Source organism: Paramisgurnus dabryanus, chromosome 18, assembly GCF_030506205.2.
Source record: "Paramisgurnus dabryanus chromosome 18, PD_genome_1.1, whole genome shotgun sequence".
Classification (NCBI taxonomy): domain Eukaryota; kingdom Metazoa; phylum Chordata; class Actinopteri; order Cypriniformes; family Cobitidae; genus Paramisgurnus; species Paramisgurnus dabryanus.
Window position 1 is genome coordinate 24,528,433 of NC_133354.1, and position 26,860 is coordinate 24,555,292.

At 35.9% G+C, this 26,860-nt stretch overlaps 2 protein-coding genes and 1 long non-coding RNA gene across 3 annotated transcripts; 2 read left to right on the forward strand and 1 right to left on the reverse strand.

Moving 5' to 3' along the window:
- Positions 1-1,412: 1,412 nt before the first annotated feature.
- Positions 1,413-16,315, forward strand: aifm5 (apoptosis inducing factor mitochondria associated 5). The gene is made up of 19 exons (XM_065287430.2): positions 1,413-1,461; positions 3,172-3,250; positions 3,455-3,564; positions 4,065-4,174; positions 5,641-5,685; positions 6,884-6,965; positions 7,056-7,168; positions 7,860-7,946; positions 8,031-8,122; positions 8,506-8,636; positions 8,746-8,861; positions 8,940-9,011; positions 11,439-11,502; positions 11,670-11,746; positions 11,822-11,939; positions 12,127-12,225; positions 12,312-12,387; positions 12,471-12,575; positions 14,719-16,315. Exons 1-19 carry the CDS (start codon positions 1,443-1,445, stop codon positions 14,756-14,758), a joined length of 1,635 nt encoding a protein of 544 aa, XP_065143502.1. The 5' UTR covers positions 1,413-1,442; the 3' UTR covers positions 14,759-16,315.
- A 35-nt stretch (positions 16,316-16,350) lies between these two features.
- liat1 (ligand of ATE1) lies at positions 16,351-18,645 on the reverse strand. The gene is made up of 2 exons (XM_065287429.2): positions 18,217-18,645; positions 16,351-17,895 (listed from the first exon to the last, which is right to left on the reverse strand). The coding sequence occupies exons 1-2, from the start codon at positions 18,359-18,361 to the stop codon at positions 17,510-17,512; spliced, it is 531 nt and encodes a 176-aa protein (XP_065143501.1). The 5' UTR covers positions 18,362-18,645; the 3' UTR covers positions 16,351-17,509.
- Positions 18,646-19,646: 1,001 nt separating this feature from the next.
- Positions 19,647-26,852, forward strand: LOC135776596 (uncharacterized). The gene is made up of 2 exons (XR_010544122.1): positions 19,647-19,785; positions 26,397-26,852. It is a non-coding gene; the product is annotated as an uncharacterized lncRNA (long non-coding RNA).
- Positions 26,853-26,860: the final 8 nt, after the last annotated feature.

Genomic DNA, 26,860 nt, shown 5'->3' on the forward strand with positions numbered 1-26,860 from the left:
CTTCACAGCGCTCTCTGGGGAGTTCAGACATTCGTTGCTCTTCAGTCGGTCTTCTGAGCCTCCGGCATCTCACACATTCATGTATTAATTTGGCGACTGACTTATTCCCACCGAGAGGCCAGAATCCGTTTGCTCGCAGCTCATTCATAGTCTGATTTCGACCTTGATGACAGGTCTTTTCGTGGTAATGGGATAAAATCAGCTTGGTAATGTAGCTGTCCTTAGGGAGAATGATGGGGTGCTTTTGTTCTTGGCTGAGAGTGGAACCTTTAAGTCTTCCTCCAACGCGAATAAGTCCCTCCTCCAAAATGGGGTCGAGGTGACGAAGAGGACTTGAGTTTGGAATAGTGCTCCCACTGGGAACAAGAAGACCTCTAGATGCATAATCCGCTGGGTTATGGGCTGTGTCTACAAACTACACACCTCATTCCGCTCACCAAGGGGTGCAACTGCAAATCCTCAATATAATGCTGCTTGCAACAATCGCTGACTTATAATCAAAAAAGCATATCCAAGTCCCCCGGACACAAGCAAGAAAACACAAGCAGAGAAACCATCTGTCGCTATTCAGATTCCGGGGTTGCAGTCTCAACCCGGTAATGTGATTGACATTCAATGGAAAGGTAAACTTAGTGACCTCTAGTGGCCACTTACAGTCTATCAGTTGTTGGTTAAAAGATTCAGCATTCAATTATATTCATTTACTGCTTACTTTTCTTTTCCTTTAAAGACATCGATGTGAAATCAATGAGTAAAATCAAATTTGATGCTCCTAATAATTAGACTTAAGCCAGGATTTCACAGAAGGCTTCACATTTTATACTATGAACTTGTTTATGTAAAGGACAACACAGACCATGTCTTGACTTATAGCATATGGTTTAATGTTCGTATACATTCCTATTGTAAACTGTAACTATGTGAGTGGTTTACTATGAAAGAGAGAGAGAGAGAGAGAGAGAGAGAGAGAGAGAGAGAGAGAGAGAGAGAGAGAGAGAGAGAGAGAGAGAGAGAGAGAGAGAGGAGAGAGAGAGAGAGAGAGAGAGAGAGAGAGAGAGAGAGAGAGAGAGAGAGAGAGAGAGAGAGAGAGAGAGAGAGAGTTACTTTGCCTTACACTCACATGTCTATTGTTGTGTGTTGCTGGCTCAGCACTCTCATCACAATGTATGCAATCCCTTTGACTAACAGCTTTGGAAACACAGTTTTCTTTTTCTGTTCAAAAACATTAAATGTGGCCTCTTGAGGGGTGTAACAAGTGAGTTTAAGCATCAGGATAATATAATGTCTAATGGACAGTTTTGTCTCAGTGATTGGAGACTCTTTAACCAATCATTACATTCATGACGGCCATCCAGAGAGTTTGGGTTTTGGAAAGCCGTCACCTGAAAAAGGTTTTTAAGAGTTTTTTTTGGACAATCCCTTTCCCGCAAATCAATTGTGTGATGTCTGAGGAGCGATCAGGTACGCACATTATTTAATTGTATTCTTTTCTCTTCAAGATAAATCAATAAATACATCTAATTTTTATCAGGAGATTTATTTAAATATTAGGGCTTTGTATTATTAGGATATTTTTTATTATTAATTTGAATGAATACTTAACACCTTTCACAGTGTGTTAGCACTAAATTTTATTTTTCAATCATCTATAAACTACAGTGTTTATCATGTTAAAGGAGTTCTGTTACATTACATATTTTTATTTAATGCATTATACGTTTTCATCACCACTCTTTTTAAAATGACCTGAAGCATCTGTTGAACATTCGGTCGTCCATGTGTGTCCACATATACTTTGCATTCTTTGCATACTTATAAACGTAAAGCCTCAGTCTATACTAAATACGCTAACCAATTGAATATTGTGCGTATTTTACAAGCTGACTAATTCGTATTAGTTCGTATGACCACACTTGTACGTTTTTTGTACGATTTTCTTTCACTCCTGTGACGTTGGATTAGGGGTGGGGTTTCCTTATAATGTTTTTTAGAGCTGTCAAAAGATTAATCACGATTAATCACATACGAAATAAAAGTTTGTGTTTGCGTAATATATTTGCGTGTGAATTGTGTGTTATTATTATGTATAAATAAACACACACACACATACATTTAAGAAACATGTTATTTATGTATATATTTTTTACATTTAGATATATAATAAAATCTATAAAAATCTATATTATATTATATTATATTATATTATATTATATTATATTATATTATATTATATATATGTTACGTTACGTTACGTTACGTTACGTTACCTTATGTTATATTATATTACGTTACGTTACGTTACCTTATATTATATTACCTTATATTATATTATATTATATTATATTATATTATATTATATTATGCATGTTTGTGCATTTATATATATACAAAATAATTACACACATTGAACACAAATATATTATGCAAAAACATACTTTTATTTTGTATGCGATTAATCGCAATTAATCTTTGGACAGCCCTAATTTTTATAATAATTATGCTTTGTAAAATTCACTTTGTACAAAATTTGTAAAACATATAGCCTATACAAATATCTACAAGGTTTCCACACTTAAAAAATACATGATTTTTTAATCCATGGTTGGGTAAATACATGTACAAACCCACCAACCATGTATTAAAGCAACCAAGTATAGGTTTATTTATAACCTATTGTTTGATTTTTTTGCAAAATGTACTCAGCTATGGGTTAAAACAATGCAATATTTTTTGAATGCACACTATAAAATGAATATAGGTTAAATATATTTTAGTATTATATGTTATTTATAGATTTCAAACAGTTATTTAAACAGTGAAAGTCATATAAATGTTCAAAGTCTTTAAAAGTCTTGACAAGGACAGGAATTTTTTTTCTTGTGCTCTGCTGTAAATATTACATTAGCTGGAAATTGCTATTTGTTAGCGCAATCTTTATCAATTTATTTTTTAAGATCCTTATGACTACTGGATGAGCTGTGAAAATTCACAAGCTGTGGGAAGTCTCTATCGGATATAAACTCTTTCATAATTTTGTTGACTTTTGAATCATTGTGTTAATATGCTTTTCTCCCTGAAATTGTTCTCAGGTGAAATGCAATATTATCAAACCCATTGATGTGTTGACTTTTAATATGCATTTTTGATGAATCCTGAATGTTATTGTCATAGATTTAAAGGTCAGTTTGGATCAAGAGGAGGAGGAGGTGACAGAGGCGGTTTGTGTGGAGTCACACCTTAAAGATGGAGAGTAAGTTACATCTTTGTCTCATACTTATGAGGGATGTTTTGAATAAATACACTGTTAAGTGTAAATTTAATTAACTTAAAAGAAATTGCATTTTTTAGGTTTAACCAATCGAAATTGTTTCTAAAAGTTTTTTTTTGCCTTACATTTTTTAATTAAAGTGAGCAAATGTAAGATTTGTGAATGTGACTTCTTCTCATGATCCAGAATGATGGAGGTGGAGGTGGGTCAACACAATGTTTTGCTGGTACGCTGTGATGGGGTTTACAGTGCCATCAGCAACCAATGCACACACTATGGTGCTGCACTGAGCAAAGGTAAATAAAACTTTTTTACAGTGTACATTTTATTAGTATAGTATGTGTATTCACTAATACAGTGCTCTACCATTTGAGCTACAGGAAGAATAAATACAGGACCATACTGAGAAAATGCCATCTCATAAATTATTATATTACACATTGATTTTACCATATAGATAACAGTTAAGTGGAAAAATCTTGCGGTTTTGTAATATATCAGTAAGTGGTGGACAGTGACAAAATATGTGTTGGTTGCATGTGAACCATGTGCATCATGTGTCTTGTCAAAATACATGCCTGCTGCACGTGTCGAAAGGGTTTAAGATAAAAGAGTATCTAGCAAATTGAGCGTCTCTTTTATCATAAACCCATTCGAAGCGCCGTGATGTGCCGAACACATATTTTGACATGACGAGCCACACATACATGTTGTGAAGAGCTTCGCATTGTGTGCCCTCGACAAAGAAGTCACCGGCCGCCACTGATAACAGTTGAAATGTATGGTTCCTCTGCAGGTGTCCTGTCAGGTCACAGGGTTCGCTGTCCCTGGCATGGTTCCTGTTTCAATGTGAAGACTGGAGATGTGGAGGAGTATCCTGGAATCGACTGTTTGCCCTGCCACAAGGCACTTTGCAATAAATAGACACACACATAGACTCTTTAAAATAAAAGTGCTACATGATGCCATAGAAGAACCATTTGTAGAGTGCTTTCTCACCTGACTTATTTTGTTCAGTTGAATCGTACCAGAGTTCGTTATCCCCCTTGGTGCGGTTCGTTTGGGCAGGTGAGAATTCAGTAATCGAACTTGTGTGCGCGCCAGAAGCGGACCAAACAAGAGGACTGAGACCTCCTTAAAGAGGTGGTCGCGGTACACTTTCAAGGGAACTCTGGAGCGGTCGCTTGTGGTGAAAACGTGATCTGACCTCGAACATACCTAACAGCAAAATGAACTGTGTGTTTTTGAACTAATCCAACTGCCATATTCAGCAGCACTGTGGATTATGTGATGAGGAAGTGTTTGTTGACAGTTAGCATGAGCAACAAAACTATACTATATAAACAGCGGTGTAACTTCTGGCCAACGAGTGATGTGGATGTTATCACGCAACTGCATTTTGGTTCAGACCAGAGCAATCCATATTGTGTAAAACGGAACCAGACCTACTAGTTTTTTTTGCCTTTGGTTCGGGCCAAATGAGAACCGGGTTAAGAACCTTTAACTGAATAGTTCTTTGGAGAACCAAAAATAGTTCTTCTATGGCACCACTATGTAGAACCTTTTGTAGCAAAATGGTCCCAAGTTGTCACGGGGGCAGTACCATAAACATTATATACGTAGACGTCTCATAAACTGACGCTGCCTGTTGAAGCTGACGTATCAGTGCGGCCGCCATCTCAGATGGGTCCCCAGTGCGCTCCCCTGCATTTATTTCTACTGATGAATTTGTATCCCCAACTACAATAATCATAACTTCCTAATTTTTTTCTAGATTTTCAAACAATTTGGTTACACGTAAGTAACTGAAGTTACGATGATTTAATATTATAAATGGTAAAATAACCACAAATATTGTTCAATCTTACTTATGATAGATAATTCCATGAGATCTGTTATCAATACTGCACCGGTTATTGCAACCAGAAGCTGCACAAAATACGGGCATAGTTGCTCTCCGTTGAATCCCATTGACTCTGGTGCTAGCGTACAGTGAGGAGACCTAACCAATATGGTGGCGACGCTGGATTACGTTCCAGCACGTCCTGAGGTGTCTATGTATATAATGTCTAAGGGCAGTACCCTTTAAAAAGGTGCTAATATGTACCATTTAGCCAGGTTAAGATATGTATACATTTAGTACAAATATGTACCTTTGAGGTACTAATGTGCACTTTTAAGGTGCAAAAGTGTACTTTTTGAAAGGCTACCGGGTACCGCCACAGTGGCAAATACCAACCATTTTGGACCATTTTATCATGGCAGTGCAGTTAATGATATAATTGTGTACTATAAAGTTAAACCACAGTGTTGTTTTTAAATAGTAAATTTTTTCACAATATGCTAACAATTTTATTGTCTGACCTTAACAGGTAAAAATTGAAAACAGCAAAGTCTACGTGTCTGTTAAAAGAAAGGTAAAGTTCCACAATGATTATTGAAAACCCTAAATTAAATATTAAACTTTTATGACAATTATTAAAATATTTAATATGTATATATAAATTATGCAAAAAATATACACATGCAAATATTTTTTAAATATATACATTTATGTGTGTGTATTTATATATACACATAACACACTACACCCACATATATTACATAAACTTTTCTTTTATTCTGCAAACGATTAGTTGCGCCAAAAAAATCTGCAGCAATTTTGTTTATTTTATTTTACTTTAACTTAAAAAAACAAGTAAAAAAAATTTAACTTTAATTTATAAGTTAATTTTTAAAGCCAAAACTTAAAATAGTAGGTTGAATTGACATACAAAACCAAATTATTTCAATTTACTGCATTTGTTAGTCATTAGGAAGTCATTAGGAAGCCCTAAAAAATAAATAAAAAATATAATAATTAGTTAATACTTGGCTAAATTATATAATTAGTTTGGTCAGTTTTGACAGTACACAATAAAAAATGCAGCATTTTTTGTTGAATCAACATGTAGTTTTAATTTAAAGGTGACATAGAATGATTGAACGGGGTATTTATCCTTGTTCTGTGATGTGACATGTAGACAAATTTTTGTTTGGGTCTGTAATGCCTTAGAAGCTTCTTAAAAACCTCTCTCAGATAGCTCTATTAGGGTGGGGGATTTTAAACAAGTGGTTTTGCACCTATTTGGCTCCTCCTACTGGCTTAACTTGCAATCTCATTACTGATTGGCCGACTTTGCTGCCACTCAAAAAATGTAGCCAATTATTTTAAAGTGGAGGGGCAATGAGATGCCTGTGATGTCATAAGCATCAGTTTTTCAGATTGGGCCGTTTTCTGGCTGACATTTCTAAAAGAGGAATTTCTATGAGACTGAGATGTTTAGCATGTCTAGCACTTTTTGTATGTTCGTGAATGCGGGTAGACTACCATTATTCAACAAAGACAAGGTTAAAATGGTTTTTCATTCTCTGTCCCCTTTAACTCAACAAAATTAAGTTAAACAATTTCAACTTGTTTTTACAAGTTATGTCAACTTATCACAGGTCAACGCTTAGAACAAAATGACTTGCAAAACCAAGTTGTTTAAACTTTTTACAGTGTAGTCAGTAAACTCACTCCATCATTTCTATATGTCCGTAAAAATCTGTTATCTCCTGTTGACCTCTGTGCAGATTCAGGGTCAACCCAAGAGATTAAAGTGGATGGGAGAAAGAGATGAAGGAGTAATTCAAACTGTGATGCTCTTAGGAGGAGGTGAGAGAGAAACGCTTGAATCTGACCTGTGTGTATAGATCCCATTTATTTCATTTCATGAAGAAAGTATTAATGATTTATTGAGTCCAGGGGCAGCTTCCCTGATCTGTGCTGAGACACTTCGGCAAGAAAACTACGGTGGCAGAATTATCATGGTGTCTAGAGATGATCTCCTTCCATATGACAAAACCAGACTAAGTAAGGTGAGATTTGAATGATTTGTATATGGTATACTACATCAGCACTTTACAAAAATAAATTATATCAATATTGTTAACAATTTAAAACAGAACAGCCAGTAAAACAATCCTTGGTGCTGTTACAAATGAACAAACATTAACAAAAATAAGCACAAAGACAAAGTTGATGGTTTAAGATCTGATGGATCTGTTTTACCTACATTTAAATTTCATGTAAAGTGAATTATAAATTTTATAAATGTATCGCTGAATCACGTTACAAAGACTGTGAACTATGTAGTACTGAATTGTAGAGTTACCTTTGAACAGTTTTTCTACATTTCTGTGTTATTTGTGCGGGGCTAAAATGGTGGCTCGATGATGCATTGGAGCCAACAAGCATGGCCCCGCCCCTAAAACAATCGTGTGCATTTATGCAAGTTCCAGCGGTATTTGAAAGTTTAAAGAGACAGCAGCTTTTCAATGAGTGGGCGTGGTCTCAGTGCTAACAGGGGACACGCCCCCAGCGTTTGAGAGCAGAGATAACTTATTTTATTTACTTAGTGGTTTTATTTACTTAGTTTATTTACTAAGCGGTTTTTTAAATCATTCAAATTTCTTTGGGTGGTTAATAACACATTTTCTGTGGTGTGACAAACTGAGAACACATTTAATATCTGACTGACTTTAAAGTTTAATTTAAATCCTGATGTAGGTAATGAACGCGGAGAGTGACAGTCTCCTGATGAGAAGAATGGAGTTTTTCCATAGGTATGATATTGAGGTCTGGCTAAAAAAAGAGGTGAGATCTAAATCTTATGTTGTCTCTTTCATGTCATCAAATTTATATGAAACAAACCATGTGTTGCTCTTTTTCTATATCTAGGCTTTATCAATAGACACAAATAAGAAAACAGTGACATTTGATGATGGCTTAATCCAGAGCTATGATCAAATCCTTATTGCAACAGGGTGCAGGTATGTACAGTATCTCACGATAAGGTGTGTGCAGGATTTAACACTGTAAAAATAAAGTGTTCAATACATCATGGGCCCTATTTTAACGATCTAAGCATGGTCTAAAGCACACGGCGCAAGTGCACTTAAGGTGTGTCCGAATCCACTTTTGCTAGTTTAACGATAGGAAAAATGGTCTATGCGCCTGGTGCACAGTCTAAAAGGGTTGTTCCTATTCTTATAATGAGTAATGGGTGTGTTTTGGGTGTAACGTGCAATAAACAAATGAGAGTCTCATCTCCCATTCCCTTTAATGTCAGATGGATTTAGAGTGTTAGTTGTTCTTTGCAGTTGCCAGTTTTGTCCATGCAAAACTTACAGACATTTTCATCTTAATTCTTTAGAGCAAAATGTTTGGATTGCCCTGGTGCAGACCTGGATAACGTGTTCATGCTGGAGACACCTGAAGATGCCAGGAGCATCCACTATGCCTGTATAGGCTGCAGGACAGTCATTGTGGGCACTTCATTTGTTGGTACACACATACTGCCATTCTTCTAATGTTCATTTCAACATAAACTATTTCTTTAACATGTTTATTATTATCGCAAGACTGACTCATCCATTATGTGTAAAATTTAAAGGAATGGAAGTGGCAGGATACATGATAGATATGGCCAGCAGTATCACGATCATTGGAGCCACCGAGCTACCCTATCAGGGGACCTTGGGCCGAGAGATAGGAAAGCTCACCATGACAGTAAGTGAAACATATCAGTCGTGTACATATCTGGTTTGTTATTGAAACAAGATTATTCAGGTTTGTTTGTATGTTCAGATGCTGGAGGAAAGGGGAGTGGTGTTTCACATGAATGACGCCATTGCTGAGGTTCGAGGCGAGAACAGGAGGGTGTGGAGTTTCTTTTATTTCTTTTTTTATTATAAAGAAAGCAAACTGGGTGAATGGCATGTTATCCAGTTCATTTAACTTATTACAATGTAAAAAGTTGGTTCAACTTAAAGGGGTCATAGCGTGAAAATCTGACTTTTCCATGTTTAACTCTTTCCCCGCCAGTGTTTTTTTAAAAAGTTGCCAGCCAGCGCCAGCATTCTTCATGAAGTTTAATGCCTTCCAGAAAATGTTCTTTTTAAAATATATAAATATATGAAGGACTTTTGATAGAGATCAGTTTCAGAGTTTTCCTCAAAATATACATGGACATACAGCTGTTTGCCCTAGGGCGATACTTCCGGGTTTTATAAGTTGCAGAAGAGCGCCACCTGGTGGATAGTAGCGGTATTGTGGAAAGCCGGAAATACTCATCATTGACAGGGAACACTTTGTCTTAATTGACGAGTTAACTCATCAATGGCGAGGAAGAAGTTAACCCTTGTGCATTGTTCCAACTCACTACGCTTTCGTGCCGTAAAAAATGGCCACTAAATTCAATGGCTGTAAAAATGTATCAAATGAATATTTTTTTTCACATTTTTTTGCATAAATCTTTTAATCAACCTCAGTACTGATCAAAACTACCCAACCCAGTCTCACCCCATGGCGTCAATATTTGACGACACTTGACCATGCGTCAATATGTTGACGCGGAGGGTATACCTTTCGCGTCACTTTTTGACGAACTGGGGACTTCAATACTATCAGGTACGTGAAATTCTCTTTCCTATTTTCTTACCATTTTCTACCATTTTCGCGTCGGTTTAGGGTTAGATTTACATAATGACATCCCTACCCAAACCTATCCCTAACCCCAATGTCAGTTGACAACTGTTTAATTTCGCGTACCTAATAGTATTGAAGTCCCCAGTTCGTCAAAAAGTGACGCGAAAGGTATACCCTCCGCGTCAACATATTGACGCATGGTCAAGTGTCGTCAAATATTGACGCCATGGGTGTGAGACTGTGTTGAACTACCAAATGTTTACAAAAAAAAAAATCATGATTTTAACTCTTTAATTGCCAAGTTAATAAGTGATGTCACGGATTTGAGGGGAAAAAACACAAAATTAATGTTTTTCAATATAAAAGTGATTGTGGACTGGATTTTTCTTCACCTTTTTCAAAGTTTTGGGCATGCCAAAGATTGGTAAAAACATTGGCTTTGAATTAAGCTGTTTTTGCACAGGCTTACTAAAGGGTTAATGGTGCCACATGGTGATCAACAGTAAAAATGACACATTTTACCTCTTTGCAAAAGGAAAAACCACAAAGAATCAAACATGCATGATAATAATGTGTCATGGCTTTGCAATAAAAAAAAACATTGTTATTATAATGGAAGTCAATGGGGCAAAAATGGCCCAAAACAATACATTTGGGAGAAATTGTTTTTATCTAATGCTGCACAAAAACTAAAAATGCATCAAAGCCAATGTTTTTACCAATCTTTACATGCCCAAGACCACAATCACTTTTTATATTGAAAATCAGTATTTTTGTGTTTCTTTCCCCCAAATCAGTGATGCCACTTATAAACTTGAGTTTAAAGAGTTAAAATGTGGAATTTTTGTAAACATTTGGTAGTTTTGATCAGTACTGAGGTTGATTAACAGATTTATCCAAAACAATTTGGAAAAAAATATTAATCTGATACATTTTTACAGCCGTTTAAATTAGTGGCCATTAACAACACGAAAGGGTAGTAAATTTGCCCACAATATATTGTTGAGTTTTTTTTTTTAAATTTCAAAGCAATAATGGCCAATAATGGCCCCAACAACAAATATGGGTTAAGTGCTATAATCGGGTCCCCAGTGCTTTTTTCAACCTAGAAAATGTGAAAAAGAAAAACCCAGTAATTTTGTTTTGGTAAACCATTCTCTGCAAGCATGTAAAAAAATAGGTATTTCAAAATTTGCCTGTTTTGTGACATAGGTTCGAGTCTTACTACAATAAGCTATTTAGTGCAAATAGAGGGAAAAATTATTGACAGCACAATTGAGTTTCAATTTCAACAAACCACCATTATGGTGATCAGTGTTTGCATTTCAACAGCACATTTATATTTTAAAGGACGCACCCAAAAACAGCACATTTTTGCTTTCACCTACAAACATGCTATAATAAATTATCTGTGGGGTATTTTGAGCTAAAACTTCACATATGCAATCTGGTGACACCAAAGATTTATTTTACATCTTAAAAACATTCATAATATGACCCCTTTAAAAAAAGTAAGTTAGTTAACACAACAATTTTTTAGTTAACTTATATTAATAAGTGGATTTAACTCAAAATTTCAAGTCAACCAGGTAACTTACTTTTTTAAGTTGAACCAACAAACATTTTTTACAGTGTAGCAAAACTACATATTTTTTACAGGTTAAGGCTGTGAAACTGAGGAGTGGCACCATACTTGAAGCGGATGTGTTAATAGTTGGAATTGGTATGTAGAGTTAATAAACAATATTGTATTATTATATTATAAAGGTGTGTTATTAAAATATGCTTTTGAAAGACTTTAAACCTTGTCAAATACACCACACCTTTTTTATTTTTCTGACACAACTTTCTCTAAAACGCCTCTCTCATCCTCCCAACTCTCTATTCAAGGTGTAAATCCCAATTCAGAGTTTTTGAAAAGGAGTCCCATAAGGATGGACTCCAAAAACTATGTCATTGTAGATAAGGTACAGTAAGAGCTCATTCTTTCAGCTCAGACAATGTCTTTATTCTTCAAAATGAATCGTACACCTGCCTTACAGTACATGAGGACCAATATAAGAGACGTCTACTGTGCAGGAGATCTGACCTCCTTCCCTCTGAAAATAGCTAAAGGCCAGAGAGTGAACATTGGCCATTGGCAGGTAGCACAGGCACATGGTAATCCATAACTTTTGTTGCCAATCTTAGTTTCACGTTTTATTGAATGCATGACTGTGACTTTGGAACTATGAAACTTAAAATGGACTATGATGAAATAGTCCGGGTTTTCAATTGATAGAAATGTGATAGAGAGGTTAAACGTTGTTTGATTTGGCAAATATTAATAAAATATTTGCTTTGTTAGGAAGGATCGCAGCCTTCAGCATGCTGCACAGAGAGGTGGAGCTGAACACAGTGCCATTCTATTGGACCGTCCTGCTGGGAAGAACCATTCGATACGCTGGTCTGCTCATCTTACTTATTTCACAAATACTGTGCAAAGTTGGTATTTGTATGTAAGTGAATGTGTTAAAAGTTATATATGTGCAGGATATGGAGAGGGATACACTGAGATGGTGCTGAAAGGGAAATTTGAGAACATGAAATTTTTGGCACTTTACCTCAAGTAAGAAGCAGTATCATGTAAAACCAACAGCTTTCTAAATTCGTACATGATATATTAATCTGACGATGAAATATTAACAACAGGCATGATGAAGTCGTGGCTGCAGCAGGACTGAATGTTGAACCTGCAGTTTCAGTGGTGGCGGAGAGGTTGGCAGAGGGACGAATGATAACCAAGGCCGAGGCAAAGTGAGTGAGCCAAAAAACTTGCAACACCAATTCAGCGGTTTTAACATATACAGACCTCACTGAGATGAACCAAGTATTTTTTTTTAGAAATAAAATACACATTTTATACTATTATAGCTTCACAGTGACGTACAGTACATATCAGCAACTGTGGTAAAATGCTGGGTTATTTTCAACCCAGTGCTGGGTTAAAGCAGATAGGTTAAATGAGACATATCATGAAAATCTGACTTTTTCCATGTTTAAGTGCTATAATTGGGTCCCCGCCGCTTCTATTAACCTAGAAATGTGAAAAAGATCAACTTAGTTTTGGTAAACCATGCAAGCATGTGAAAAAATGGCTCCCCTTGTGATGTCAAAAGGGGATCTTACAATACTAATACACCGCTTTATCTGCAGAGAGAAAAAAATGACAGCACAATTAAGTTTTGATTTCAACAACCCACCATCTATTTCATCAGCTCATTTGCATTTTAAATGACACACCCAAAACGGCACAAGTTTGCTTTCATCTACAAACATGCTATAATAAATTATCTGTGGGGTATTTTGAGCTAAAACTTCTCATGCACACTCTGGGGACACTAAAGACTTATTTTACATCTTAAAAAGTTCATAATATGTCCCCTTTAAATTAAACCAAAACAATTTTATTTTACCCAACAATAGGTTTTAAAACAACCCAGCATTTTGGGTTGAAAGAACTTAGAAGAATTTAAATTACAATCCAACAGGTTCCTTTAGACCTGACATTTGCTTGAAAATAACCTAGGATTTTTTTAAGTTTAGGTAGCACATAATGTCACTTTGCATATATAATTTATTAAGGATGTCCAGTTGTCATTTAAAAAATATATTATCCCTAAGCAAAACAAGAAAACATCTGAAACTTTACATTAGAAAATATTACATGGTGAATTATTAAAGAGGGATCATTAATACGTATAGGCATACATACAAGCCAAGGAACTGCATTAAAGGTATAGTCCACCAAAAAATTCAAACTCTGTCATTATTTACTTTCAAATTGCACCAAAACTGTATATATGTCTTTGTTCTGCTGAACACAAAAGAAGATAATAAACAAACAGATTTGGGGCACCATTCACTTCCATACTATTATTTTTCCTACAATGGAAGCCAATGGTGCCCCAGATCTGCTTGCTTAAAGGGATAGTTCGGCCAAAAATGATATTAAACCCATGATTTACTCACCCCCAAGCTGTCCGAGTTGCATATGTCCATCGTTTTTCAGACAAACACATTTTTGGATATTTTAGAAAATGTTTTAGATCTTTCAGTTGATTAAATGTAATGTTACGGGGTCCACCCATAGTCCACGACCTTCAAGTCCAAAAAAAGTGCATCCATCCTTCACAAATTAAATCCAAACGGCTCCAGGATGATAAACAAAGGTCTTCTGAGGGTAATCCGTGCGGTGTTGTTGTAGAAATATCCATATTTAAAACTTTATTAACGAAAATAAATACCTTCCAGTAGCGCCGCCATCTTAGTCGCGTTCGCATTCAGGATGAGAGCTTACGCAGCCTACGGAGGTTACTCTGCTGCTGCTGTGTGCCCCCGCCCTCCGAATTTGTCATACGTCACTAAGAAAAGTGCGTACACTACGCTAATACTCTCTCCTGAATACAGAAGAGTCTAAGATGGCGGCGCTACCGGAAGGTATTTATTTTCGTTAATAAAGTTTTAAATATGGATATTTCTACAACACCACCACGTGGATTACCCTCAGAAGACCTTTGTTTATCATCCTGGAGCCGTTTTGATTTATTTTATGAAGGATGGATGCACTTTTTTTGGACTTACATTTAATCAACTGAAAAATCTAAAACATTTTCTAAAATATCCGAAAATGTGTTTGTCTGAAAAACGATGGACATATGCAACTCGGACAGCTTGGGGGTGAGTAAATCATGGGTTTAATATCATTTTTGGCCGAACTATCCCTTTTATACTAACATTCTTCAAAATATCTTAATTTTTATTATGCAGAACAAAGAAATTTATAGAAGTTTGGAACAATCTGAAGGTGCATAAACCATGACAGAATTTTTATTTTCCGGTAAACTATCCCTTTAAGTTTCTGTGGTAATTTTTTTACTGTGTTTTCTTTTGTTTGTAGGTCGGATGACCTCAGCTGGTTGAAGATCGAGCCCCTGTGACCACTGACAACAGCCTGTACTCAGAATCAACTTGATTCAGTTTTTCTGTCCACAATCCATCCCATCCACTTGTGTCTTTACTCAACAGATTCAAACTCAGATATTTTGATATTCATTGATAGAGGCGGGTATATTACAGTATGTCTCAGCAAAAGTCTTGTACACAGTTCACAGATTTTGCCTTTTTTATATTCATATTCAGAACAGAAACTTGCAACTCTTACACAACTACAGATGAAGCAGAAACTTTTATGATATTTTTGTATAACTGTATTTCTTGTATCACCACTGCTATCTGAGCTTTACATGACAGAATGTAAGCTTTGGCTCACAAGTTTGATTTTTGTCAGAATTATTGTGAACCGTACACACACAGTATTTCAAACCCATTATTTTAATTAGTATGATTTCATAAAAAGAGAAGTGAAGTGTAAAGGTGACGCAGTGTATGGTAACTTATACATGGAATGTGACTGTGTACACACACACATTGAGCAGGGGGTTAACCCGATGGGATGTAATTTAACTATTGTTTCAACTCAAAATGCTGGGTTATTGGGACAAAATAAACATCAGATGGGTCTGTCCCTTCACTGTAAAAAAATAAAGCATGAAGTTTAAACCACTTAATTGTAAAAGTCAATTCAACCTACTTTGATAAGTTGACATAGCTTAGAAAAACAAGTTCAAATTGTTTTACTTAATTTGTTAAGTTAAAGTGACATAAAAATATATATGATATCATTTTTATAGAGTTTCTGACCTAACGCTTAGTTGCATTAACACAGCATTTTTGGAGTGTAGATCACAACTTGATACAAATCGAATAGTATCAAAGGAAACTTTTTTTGACATTTTATTCAGGAGGTTATTCTTAAACTTTTTAAGAGGCCAAGTATACTGATAACACTGAAAAATGTTTTGTTTGTATAGTTCATGTTCATTTATCATTTATAAACAACAGTATAGCTATTGCAGATTAAATTAGTTATTTAGTACATCACTACACTGATGGGTCTAGGTGGCGTAATTGGTCATCAAGTTTTAAAACATACCATCACCGAGCATACATCCAATCATAGCGCTTATAAGGATTAGAAAAACACTGGGCAATGTGTGCCGAATTTGACGGTGGTCACAAAAGGTGCTCATATATAATAGAGCAGGACCAACGTGTTACAAAGGGCCATATTACAAAAGAAATGCTGAGCTGCTCTCCTATTTCATCTTTTATTCTCTTTTTCACCACACAACCCAGTTTTCTTTTCCAAATCCTCATAATTCACTTCTCCTGTCCTAACCAGCAAGAATTATGGAGGAAATATGGGTCATACATGACAGTCAAAATTAAGTAGTGAAATATGGGCCATAAAACCCAAAAGAGGCACAAAGCATTTGAAGACGGCTGGAAGTTTCATTTATGAAATACAGTGTTGCTTTATTACACCCCTTAATAAATAGTAATATTTTTTAAGAGTGTACTGTATTCATATTAGTTGTGTTTCATTCACACACACTTATGTAATTTTTAAAGATTAATAAATGAGTTGCTTCATTTGTTTGGATTTTATTTTCATAACAGCAGACCCTTAACTGGCGCCACCGTTTTTTGAATGGGGGGTGGGGGGTTGAAAAGGTGATGTACACTTTCAAATTAATATAATTTTTTTTATCTAAAAGCCTAATTTTGGTCTGGAGGTGAAAATATTAAATAAAAATGTTTATAGTAGTTTATAGGGCTGTAAAGATTAATTGTGCAAATGCGCGTTTTCTCAATGAATGAATTTGAATGAATTACGGTGAAATCCCGGCACATCCCAAAGCCAGGGGGCGCTCTCGTGCAGAAACTCCCTTTGTGCCACAGAAGAAGTATCATTACAAACGTTATTCCAGGAAATGTCTACAGGAATATTTATATCACTGTTCTTCAAATTGTTTCAGGTATTTCATGATTATAAAGAATATTTTGAATGATTTTTATTTAACGGGTGTTGCTTTTTTAAATGCACGTTATAAACGACTCCGACTCATAATGATTTTAGATTGATAAGGAATTCCTACTGACCAAATGCCGTAGTACACGCACAAGCTGTGCATGAAACACAGAATCGCAGCCTTGCGATTCAGAATCGATTTCAGAAAGGCATTTTTAATGGGACACACAATTAATCGTTACAGCCCTAATAGTTTACATTTATTTTAATAAATAAAAATAATGTATACTATACATAAAATGATCACAAAAATTATTATTTTTGTGTTACACTTTTAGTAGTTTTACCAACCACGTCCACTAGGTGTCAACGGTTTGCTGCACACTCTTGTCACAAATTAATAAATTACTGTCACTGCATTATTATTAATGCTATAATGTTTGGAAATATGAAAAATACATTCTTAGACCTTCCCAAAAATATATAGTTTTGAGATAGATTAAAATTTACATGCAAAAATTAAAGTAGCCTCAGGTGTCCCGCTCACAGGACAGTGCCAGTTAAGGGGTTTTAATTGACCGATCCAGGAAGGCGAAAAATATCTGCATATAACATTTGCTACTGCTACAGAGTGAATTAGAAACTGCAGATCTGTGGATTGCTATACTTTTAAAAAAATTATATTGTAACAAATTATTTAAATTAACAAATTGAGATTTCATGGCCTAAAATACATCAAATGTAACAGTTAAACACATGACCTGCCTCTTGCTTTTTTATTAGTACTTTCAAATAGACTCCTAACATTAAAACAGGTTTATAATGTGACTAAATTCGCCATGCCACCTCCTGCCTTGTTTTGTGTATTCAGTTTTGAGGCATTTGAGTCTATACATAAACCAGTCTGATTGTTTTGTAGAAAGGCCTGTTTGGATGCCAAATATCGCTTTCGGCGGTTGGCTCTATAGACCTCCAGGCGTTGGGCCTCTGCAATGGGATCATCCAGAACTCCTTCCCACCTCAAGCTATCCTGATCCTGATGGGTCAAGTCAGACTTCTCCTCCTCTGTTGGAACAGGAGCTACTTGTGATACCATCTTGAGATTTTTGGATTTGAATTTCTTCAGTTCTTTGGCTTTGACAAGACCTTTGCTCTGAGCATCACTCATCTCTCCGTTGGTCCACTGTTCCATCTGTAGTTTCTCTAGATGGTGGTAAAATTGGAAGATGAATAACAATTTAATTTCCCAACATAAAGAGACCACAAGTTTAATTTATTACATTGATGCATTGTGTCAAATAAATTTTTTTTACACAATGTGAGATAGTGTCAGCAATAAGTACAAGTGAGATAGAAATGTAAATACAAAAATTGCACTTAAGACTTTCACCTCATTGCCACACTTTATATACTTTCTATTCTCGTGTTTAAGTTTTGTGAGCATTATTTAGCTAACCTTTCATTGTTATTTGTTATGTTATAAGTAATAGTGTTATGTAATATGAGCTTGAACCAGCAACTCACCTGAATTCTTGGATGGATTTGCTCCATTACTCAATTTCTTTTTCTTCTTATTTGTATCTTTCCTCTTTGTTTTACTCTCTTTCGTTGTGGCACCAGTCAATGGTGGCACATGAAAGCCTCTTTTAATTGAAATCTCTTCATTCATGTTTGTTGTTTGAGAAGCGGCTTTTAATCGTCAATCTCTAAACGATGTCATAACTAAGTCTACCAGTAATGTAACCAGACAATCGCCACATACTGCTGCAGATTAACTAAAATACACATTTCATTATATTTACGCATCTGGCAGACACTTTTATCCAATGCGTTACGATTACAACGATCATACCAACTATGTTTACATAACTCACAGTATTTAATCAGAGTGAAAGGTCATTACGTGTGCGTGATGACGCGTCTCCATGGAAACATAACTCCTCCCATCCTCCTCCCAGCTCTCTCTCTCTCTCTCTCTCTCTCTCTCTCTCTCTCTCTCTCTCTCTCTCTCTCTCTCACACACACACACACACACACACACACACACACACACACACACACACACACACACACACACACACACACACACACGCGCGCGCGCGCACACACACACCGATGTCCTGTTGACTCACAAGATCTGCTATTTGACACGCTATGTCTACACCCTGTTAAAACTTAACCTTTGACCAATAAAGATTTTTATCACAAGCTATGTAAAAATTCTGTTTAGGCTGAAATTATAAATTTTCTTTGAGATTTCATTCAAAAGTGATACGACCTCAGATATCTGCTTTTGGCTCAGACACTGGCCCTATACTTAGAACAAGGCCATCAGTTAAAGTGCAGAACATGGTGTTGAGCAGCCAAACTTAGCAACAGTAATAAAGGTTACAGAGGGAAGCATGAGAAGAAATGCAGTTCAATGGCATTTTCATTAACAAACGTTTTATTAGTTTGGGTATGTAGCCAACAAACACTTTGTCAAGGTAACATCTGTGTATAACATGTGCTACTTCGAAAAGACCATGTAAATCCAGACAAAAATGAATTAAGTACATATACATAATGTAGGAAGCTGAAAGAAAATAATGCGTATGATAAATTATGAAATAAGAATTTATTTAAAAAAAAGGAATATTTTGTGTTACATAAGTTGAACAAAACGTGAAACCTTATTCAGTAAGGCACACTTTAGTTAAGAGTTGAATTATTTGTATATTCACTATTTTACATTTTCGTGATAAACGCTTAGTGAACATTCTTTGCATAAATGCAAAGTTATTTGGAGATTTAATAAAAACTTTAGGGAGTGTTCGGAAAACTGTCACACGTGCAAATGATTGGCTGATAACTCAGCAGAAGATATTTCCATTGGTTGGCAAAATACTAACCCGCCCCTTTTCCTTGGTGTCTAGGCTTACTGTTGGCTGAGACTGAAGTCATTCACGTGCTACGGAAGACAGTCGTCATAGCGAACCGTTGACGTCGCAGGTCCAGCGGCCAGCTGTTACAAATCGCGTCACTCCCTCGCCAGCTGATCGCAGACGCCGGTAAACGTGAGAGGAGGAACGGAGAAATGACTTTAACATTGAGGTGAGCGTTTTTGTTAAACAACTTTTTACATTTTCAGCTTCGTCTTTTATCTAATCCGCAGCGTGCCCTCCGTCGGGTTTGCGTTAAACAGCTTTATTAGCTTCGGGGAAAGGCGAGGCAGTTCACCTACTCTACTCTCTACCAAGCCAATGCGTGACTTAGGTGGGGCGGAAAGAAACGGGAGCTTTAAAGAAACGAATATGTTTTATTTTCACGACGAATTTGAAGAAAATAACGTAATGTTGTCTCTACCAACAAACCCTTATCGAATATATTGTGTAATGGCTGTAGATTATTACATAAGTTTCATTGCTGTACACCGGCCAAACTTCAAGGCTACAAAGCCTTTACTCGATGGCGTTTTAAAAGTGTTTTTTTATATAGTTTTTCTTTTTCAAAAAAAGTTTAATTCAACCTTTTAGAGACACGTTTAGTAAATGTATGATTATTCAGTAAACCACGTCAATTCTTTCATTGCTGCATATATGCCAACGTGTCTGCTTAACTGTTTCCTGATATGGTTGGGTAAGATCGTCATTATGTAACCCATTTAGTCCTGATGAGGAAATATCAGGCGCATTTGACGTCACAGTCTGGACGGTCCAATCAGATGTAAATGAATCAGAGATTGACGTGAAAGCATTATTCTGTAAGTTACAAAAAATATATTTTATATGTCAACACCCTGACCTTTAAACAACAGTGAGGATACTAGCATGATTTATATATGTGACCTTGCCTGGGAAAACCCAGCTAAAGTCACTTTTTACTACATACAATCATCCTGAATAGAGACTATTCTGTAAAAATATAACCTTGATATCTTTAATATTGATTGAGTATGGTTATGTCAAAGATTGATATCAAACTTCCCATCTCATACTTAGATTTAAATATAAATGCTCTTTATTTGTAAGTCACTTTGAATTAAATGTATAGTTTAAATATTTTTACGTTTAATCTGATCAACAACGTGTACTTCAACAAATTGGAAAGGAAACGATATTTCCAAATGACACCCCAGTGTCGCTTTTATAGATGATTCAGATGGTAAGGAATGTGTGCGTCATACTTCCCCCAGTTATGATGCTGCTAAAGAGGAGACGCTTGTTATATTATATCTGCGTTTTTCATTATATTGTATATATGTTGCATTATATAAACTTTTTAAATGGCAAATACATTGAAACCTTTATCGTAGAATAAATTCAGAACCATCGCAGAATGGCGTATTTCATCATTGATGTCAGTGCATTAAAATGGCCACCCTTTGCCCTCCCTGCAGCTTCTATGGCAAGTCAGTACTCGGCCACATTTGATTCAGCCCCAGGCCTCACAATGCCATGGTTTATATTTCCCTTCAAACGTCAAAGACCGTTGGAGACATCTTTCCACCCTGCTTCTCTGTAGTCACACTGATTCAGTTCATGCTCATAGATATCACTTTGTCAGAGTCCATTCATAAGGAGCATACGTGTGGATGACTATCGTGTTGGCATAAGATGAGCAGTGTAATTGTTCCTTCTGTGCAAATGTTTGGTGTCTTGGTACCATAAGAGCATCTTAAGTGCTTACAATGTAGTCTACTGTGTTAGCCATTAGCATTAGCGTGCTGACCTTAATGATTCCTTTTCCATTCACGCACTGCAGCTTGTGTACACCCAGACCGGATCAATAGATTGACTTGTGACGGGGAAAGGGATGATTCAGTTCTTCTTTTAGACTGATTTGTTTGCACATCGAACTCTTCGGCATTTCATAATGTTTGGGATTAACACACATTTGTTTATTTGCATTATTTGTAACACTGTCTGTAAAAAAAGATGAGACTAGGAGCAAGTTTGATTTCAATTATTGATCTTTGACACACAACCTTGATCTCTTTAATATTGACAGAGTAAGGTTATATTTTATCCAGAATGTTCTTTTTATTATGAAAGAGGATTTTACATAAAAAGGTAAATAACAAAAAATAATATGAACTTTACAGACTGGGTCACATTTATGTAATGACCCCAGTCATTTTGTTATATAATATAATAATAATAATAATAATAATAATAATAATAATAATAATTATAATAATATAATAAGTACATGCTGTAATTGTGCTCAATTTTTAAATATTTTAATGAGTGTTTTTTACCCTTTATTTTACCAGGTGATGTCCCATTGATATATTCAAATCTCTTTTGCAAGGGAGCCCTTATAATTATATCAAGCGCCCTCAATAGTTAAGGTGCACTCTAAAAAATGCTGGGTTATTCTCAACCCAGCATTGGATCATAAAGGGACAAGCCCAGATTGCTGGGTTTTAATTTAACCCATGTTGGGTTGTTTCGACTTAAAATGCTGGGTTGTTTTAAACCATTGTTGGGTCAAATATAAACACTTTCTGAGTTCATTTCAACCCAGCTGCTGGGCTCGTCTCTTTTTGACCCCATGCTGGGTAACAAGAATAACCCAGCATTTTTTTTTTAAGTGTGGAAACGAAACATTTAGGTTATTAATACTGCAGTAGTTTATTGGGTCCCTGATTGTTCTGTGATTCATAGATGACATTATGTCTATATTTTGCTCTTGACACGATGCAGTCAAGGCCTACCTTGTTCTCTGGCTTCCCCTCCATGCCTGCTGATTCATGTCTGCGTGTCTGTGCCGGTCTGCCGGATGGGGGAGGGTGGCATGAACGTGGGACACGGAGTACAGCAGAAGAATGGTAGATGATTACCAATCACAGGATGGGGAGGGAGACATAACACAAGGTCTGAGCGGTCTGTCATAGGTTTAGTCTGATGAGTTATTATTCCTACGCTGTCATAAAAAGGTACAAAAGCTGTCGCTGGGATGCTACTCTCTTAAAAGGTCCTAATATGTAGCATTTAGGTACAGATATGTGCCTTTTGAGGTACTAATCTGCACCCTTTAGGTACAAAGGTGTACTTTTTGAAAGGGCACTGCCCCAGTGATAGCTTTTGTACCTTTTAATTATGAGCATGGTAACTGTTACGGAGGCTTTTGCTTGGAGACGTGTTTTATATGCTTGTGATTTGATAACTTTTATGTTGGTGATCCAACTCATACTGGTTTTTTACTGGGGCTGGAGGCGACTGCACAATTTGGACAGGGCTGTGCTTTTCCACACCAGAAAACTCTGAACCGGTGATCTGGTCCTGGTTTTAAACCAGCCTGAAACATTGCTGGTCTTCAGCAAAGTTAACCTTTTGATGTCAATGAGCGAAGGTTTTATTGTAGACCTCAGTGTGAAACCTGTTTGAAGAAGTCATGTATGCTCAAAAAATTGATGCACGTTTGTGATTCACATTTTTGGTGACTCTCTCGGCTCCCTTTTCAGTGGAAATCCAAGCTGGTTTTGACCAAGTGCCACCCAGGCCCAGCCATGGTGAAAAAGTGGTAACATTAACAAGATTGTAGCTTATAAGTATTATTAAAGGGGACATTTCACAAGACTTTTTAAGATGTAAAATAAATCTTTGGTGTCCCCAGAGTACATATGTGAAGTTTTAGAGCAAAATACTTTATAGATAATTTATTATAACATGTTAAAATTGACACTTTGTAAGTGTAAGCAAACGTGTGCCTTTTTTGGGTGTGTCCTTTAAAATGCAAATGACCTGATGAAATGGAAATGTGTTTTGTTGTAATTGAAACTCAACTGTGCTGTCAATTATTTTCTATCTCTTTCTGCGCTAAATGGCAGTGCCGTGGTTAGTGCAGATTAAGTGGCGGTATTATTATAATGACTATATAATGATTATATAGGATTTCAATGACCTACATGTTTGCAGAGAATGGTTTATCAAAACCAAAAGTTACTGGGTTGATCTTTTTCACATTTTCTATTAGGGGTGTAACGATTAACCGTGCAAATGCTCGTTTTCTCAATGAATGAATTTGAATGAGTTATGGTGAAATCCCGGTACATCCGAACGCCAGGGGGCGCTCTTGTGCAGAAACTCCATTTGTGCCACAGAAGAAGTAGTATTACAAACGCTATTCCAGGAAATGTCTACAGGAATGTTTATACGCTGTTCTTCAAATTGTTTCTGGTATTTTCATGATAATAAATCATATTTTGAATGATTTTTATTTAACGAGTGTTGCTTTTTTAATTTCACGTTATAAACGACTCAGACTTAGGGATTTTAGATTGATAAGGACTTTCTACTGATCACAGAGCTGTGTTACACGCACAAGCTGTGCATGAAACAAAGAATCGCAGCCTTGCGATTCAGAATCGATTTCACATAGGCATTTTTAATGGGACACGTGATTGAATCGTTACATCCCTATTTTCTATAGAAGCACTTGGTTGGGACCCAGTTATAGCACTTAATCATGGGAAAAGTCAGATTTTCAAGAAATGTCCCCTTTAACATTATATATTATATTAAAGGAACACGCCCACATTTTGGGAATTTAGCTTATTCACCGTATCCCCCAGAGTTAGATTAGTCCATACATACCTTTTTCATCTCCATGCATGCTGTAACTCTGTCTGAAGCAGCCCCCGCTAGCTTAGCTTAGCACAAAGACTGGAAATGAATAGCTCCAGCTAGCATACTGCTCCCAGTAAGTGACAAAATAACGCCAACATTTTCCTACATTTTATAGTTCCCAATATGTATACTTTTAATAGATGGCTGTGTCTCATAAGTCCTTTTTATTTGTACACGGTGTGACTATACAAATCACAACACATAAATAGGAAAATGTTTGCGCATTATTTTGTCACTTATTGGGAGCAGTATGCTAGCTGGAGCCATTCACTTCCAGTCTTTGTGCTAAGCTAAGCTAGCGGGGGCTGCGTCAGACAGCGTTACCCACACGTGGGGATGAGAAAGGTATGTATGGACTTATCTGACTCTGGGGATACAGTGAATAAGCTAAATTCCCAAAATGTGGGCGTGTTCCTTTAATATTACAATTACTATATTGCATAATATTACCATAAATTGCATAGGCCTTACAATAGGTACATTGAAAATGGTGATGAGTTTTATGCTTGCAGCAGTCAACAATTCACAAGTGGTGTTTAGCACAACATAATTTGTGTTAAAATTTCATTGTATTTCACTACACCTAGCCTTTGACGTCTACAACAAAAGATGAGAATTGTTTTCTTTTGTCCTTTAATGATAAGCCTGTTATTTTTGCTATTGCAGTCTATTTTTTAAAATTAGCATATTTTTTCCTTGCTGCCTCAGTGTTATATTGGTAACCCCTGATATGGAGGACTCCCTTATATGAATAAAAAGGGGTTTCTGGAAAATTTTCAACAAGAACCGAAGAGACTAGGTTTAGGTTGTTTAAAGCAACAGTGAGTGAGAGACATATATCTTCATGACTTATTGGGAATCTAAGGAATGACAGGCATTCTGATTGGGCCCCATTCATGAAACACAAGTCCGTGATTGACGCGTTTGTCACCTTCAGTGCAATGTGACTGTGAGCCTATAGGAATATAAGAATAGTTTTATGATTAAGTAGTTGCTTTTGTATAAACGCATACTCAATTACACAAAGTCTCTTTAAAGTCAGTCTTGAGAATAGTTTCGAAACACATTATCAATGTTAGAAATCTATTGCTGAAACATGCCCAGAAGACTGCAAACTATGTACTGAAATGCAGAGTTGGATTGTTTTTCTGATGCACTTGAGAGAGATCTCAGCTTCCCAAGCTATCAAATCGATGCTCGATTCGACTCAATAAATATAGATTTAATACAAATTCTATACTTCTAAAAAAGAACTGTGAACATAAGTTTACAAGGGTAATTAATCAAAAGAAATTAATAGCCACAAACCTGTATATTAAACTCTTTTATTTTAGGTACACTTGGGTACATTAACAGAACCAATCTCTAATGTTCAAATGCATGCAATTATGTTAAATACAATTAAATTTTGATGCAACATGAAAAATGTATACAGAAAAAAAGTCATTCCTTGATCAAACAGGATCAGGTTATTCATGGACTTTGAGAATCGACCAGGTTTAAAAAAAAAACGATTAATCGAAAAATCATTCTTTTTATAGCATTCAAATTTGGGTGTGTGGTTAATAACACACTTTCTGTATCGTGACGATCTCTGAAGACATTTAATATCTGACTTTACATGAACTTTAATCTCATTTTTTAAGATTTTACTTTGACATGCCTTGAAAGTATTAAAAGACAGTGATACTTGTATAAAAATTTGAAAATGTATGTTATTATGGTTTTATATATTTACTTTTCCTACCATTTTAAGGTCACATTATTGCCCTCGTCATAGTTTAACAAAGTTTGCACAATCTAGGTTTAAACTTACTTATTTAACTCTGATAGTAAAGGCTACAGACTCTGGATGTTGAGGTTGTTAAGATAGGAAATTAAAGCTAAAGAAGCATTGATATTGTGAATTAACTCAATACATTTAGGTTTGATGGTAAACTGTGCCATCCTCTGGATTTGCAGATGCTGCATATAACAAATGCTCTTCTTTATAAAACTGGAAAGAAAACAACTATTTGTTTGGTCATAACACAGTTGCATTACTGTATGCATTGTCACATAGTAATTTTCTCCCTTGTTTTTCTCTTCTAGGTTTATAGTGGACCTGGATGACTTGTGACTTTTGTTGAATATTGACTGACCTACAGCAGTTCTTCTCTGGCAAACTTTATGACCGTGACCTGATGCTAAAGCTGCCAGCTGAAGAACTGTTGTGGTCAGCTCTGTCCGTCTGAAACCGCTTCCGACCCTTTCCACTTTGGATCAACTCCACTGTAAATCTTTCTCTGTGGGACGTTGCCTAGATTTTAGTGTCTTGTCAGAGGTTGACTTGTTTCTTTATAGGTGGATCTTTAGTGTTTCACTTTTTTTTTTTTTTTACAAATCTGTGACATTTAAAAATTGAATTAGTAAAATGTATGCATTTCTGAATTAAATATTTTGAAGAAAATAGCATTTTCTTTTTAGATATAGGTGAGTAAAGTTGACAAAACTGTCATTGTTAATCCATTTAGATTTTCTTTGCTACAATAAAATGTTTAAAGCTAATGGGTGTT